This window comes from Grampus griseus (assembly GCF_964374135.1).
Source record: "Grampus griseus genome assembly, chromosome: 5".
Lineage (NCBI taxonomy): Eukaryota > Metazoa > Chordata > Mammalia > Artiodactyla > Delphinidae > Grampus > Grampus griseus.
The window spans coordinates 90914058-90915994 of NC_138998.1; the positions used below are offsets into that span (position 1 = coordinate 90914058).

Below are 1937 nucleotides of genomic sequence, written 5' to 3' on the forward strand. Positions count from 1 at the left end.
GAATTCCAAGTGAAACATTAATAAAGAATCCATAGAACTTGATTCTGGCTCTGCATTTGGCCTCATGCCCTGAAAAGTTGATGGTAAACCTCAGCCTACAGCTCTCAAGGAGAAAACCTTATGATCTTCTTTATCAACTTTGCAATGAGTTAAAAATACCTTATGCTATGTTAGTGGATATGACTGGAATATATTCTATTTTCCTATGCAATTAAAGTAAGAACTATTTAAATTTACAGTGACTTATTCTAGTTGGCTATACACTTATTTTTTTAATTTTATTTTTATTTTTACAGTTTTATTTTTGTGTACAGATTTGCTTAACCATCACTGAATTTCTAGGTCAGGTTCAGGTAACTGAAGAGCCTTTATAAGTAGTTTATATTGTCTAGACCCAAGGTATGCTGCAAACCCAGTCTGAAGCAAAATGGGAAATTACATCTTTCTAAAGACAGGCTTAGAAATCCTAATCCAGTAATTTAAGATGTTTCCTTTCTTAGGTAGCAGGGCTGAGCTATACCTGGCTGCTAGGTCACCATTCACAGGGATAGCCAAGAAAACAGTGTACAGACCACCAAAAACAAGACCAACCAGTCCACCTCGTGTTATGGTACAGGTTTCACAATGTAAATCACCTGTATTCAAAGGTAAACTTACTAAACCTTTGTAAGATACTTGTACCGTCAAAAATAGGATCACTGCCATTGGTAAGCCAGCAGCTACACGAGCCTGTGTCACATGTAGGATGCATCGAAAGAGACTATTTGCTATTAGGCCACAGAGGGCAGCATTAAGTCCAATATATGTTGATCCATTTTCAAGCAGATTCCTTTCTGCTTCTGGAAGTTGGTTAATTTTTCTGGTTATGATTTCAATTAAGTTCTTCTTGACAGTACCATCTGGTTTATGATTTTCTATCTTGAGCCTTAAATTAAAATGTCATTTTTCAATAATGTGTATCTTTTACTGCACCCCTTTACCCGGAATGCCGGTACCTTACGCTCTCCTCCCAGCTGTCACTGCCTCCTCCGGCCTCCATCAGCCACGCGAGTGCTCACTCCTACACTTATTTCTGTTGTTATGATTACTGAATCTTTCCAGGGTTACTTAGCAGCTAATGAGTATTTATCATGAGGTCCACCTTGCGCAGGGCTCAGTGAGTGATGAAGTCATTTACAAAGGCCCGGCCTTCAAAGTATTTAAAATGTAAAGTTGTGCTGTCCAGTACAGTAGCCACTACCCATAGGTGGCTATTTAAGTTTAAATCTAAAGAGATTAAAAATTCAGCTCCTCAGTTAAACTAATCACATTTCAAAAGCTCAGTAGGCATAAGCACACGTGGCTAATTGCTGCCGTATTGGACAGTGAGGATTTCCATCCTCACAGATATTTCTACTGGGCTGTGCTTATCTACAGTAATACTCATTTAAGACCGATTTAAAAAAATGGTAAATTTAGAGTTTAATTCAATAGTTGAATTTCTTTTTTTAAAAGAGATTAAGTTATAGTTGGTAATCCCAAATACAGCAATAACTTTCTCTATAGCTGGTGGTAGAATGTGGGAAAGGCATGACTTTCAGCCAAACTGGACCCCTCCTCCCTCCTTCCTTCCCTTCCCTTCCCTTCCCTTTCCCTTTCCCATCCCCTTTCCCTTTCCTTCCCTCCCTCCCTCCCTTCCTTCCTTCTTTCTTCAGGTTCCAAAGAATATTCTGGGTCATTTGCATATATGTGTGGGGAAGGGAGAGGGGAGTTTGGGATCTGTCTGTTGGAGGAAATGAAGCAATGAGTGTGAATTCTCTGATTCTAAGCACTTTCTGTTACTCATATGAGGTGTTCTTGGATTCACCTCTTTGCATACTGTCTGAATGACCCCTTCTGTGTTTACCTAGCCTAACATAATTGTCCTTTGTTTTTTTGAAATGACTTTTCACTTAGAG

At 39.0% G+C, this 1937-nt stretch overlaps 1 protein-coding gene across 1 annotated transcript; it reads right to left on the reverse strand.

The window, feature by feature from the left end:
• Positions 1-314: 314 nt before the first annotated feature.
• On the reverse strand, positions 315-933 carry LOC309823174 (transmembrane protein 126A-like; the record flags this gene model as incomplete). Its single annotated transcript, XM_082655330.1, has 1 exon — positions 315-933. A coding segment is annotated over one exon (498 nt), but the record flags the coding sequence as incomplete, so codon positions are not given.
• Positions 934-1937: the final 1004 nt, after the last annotated feature.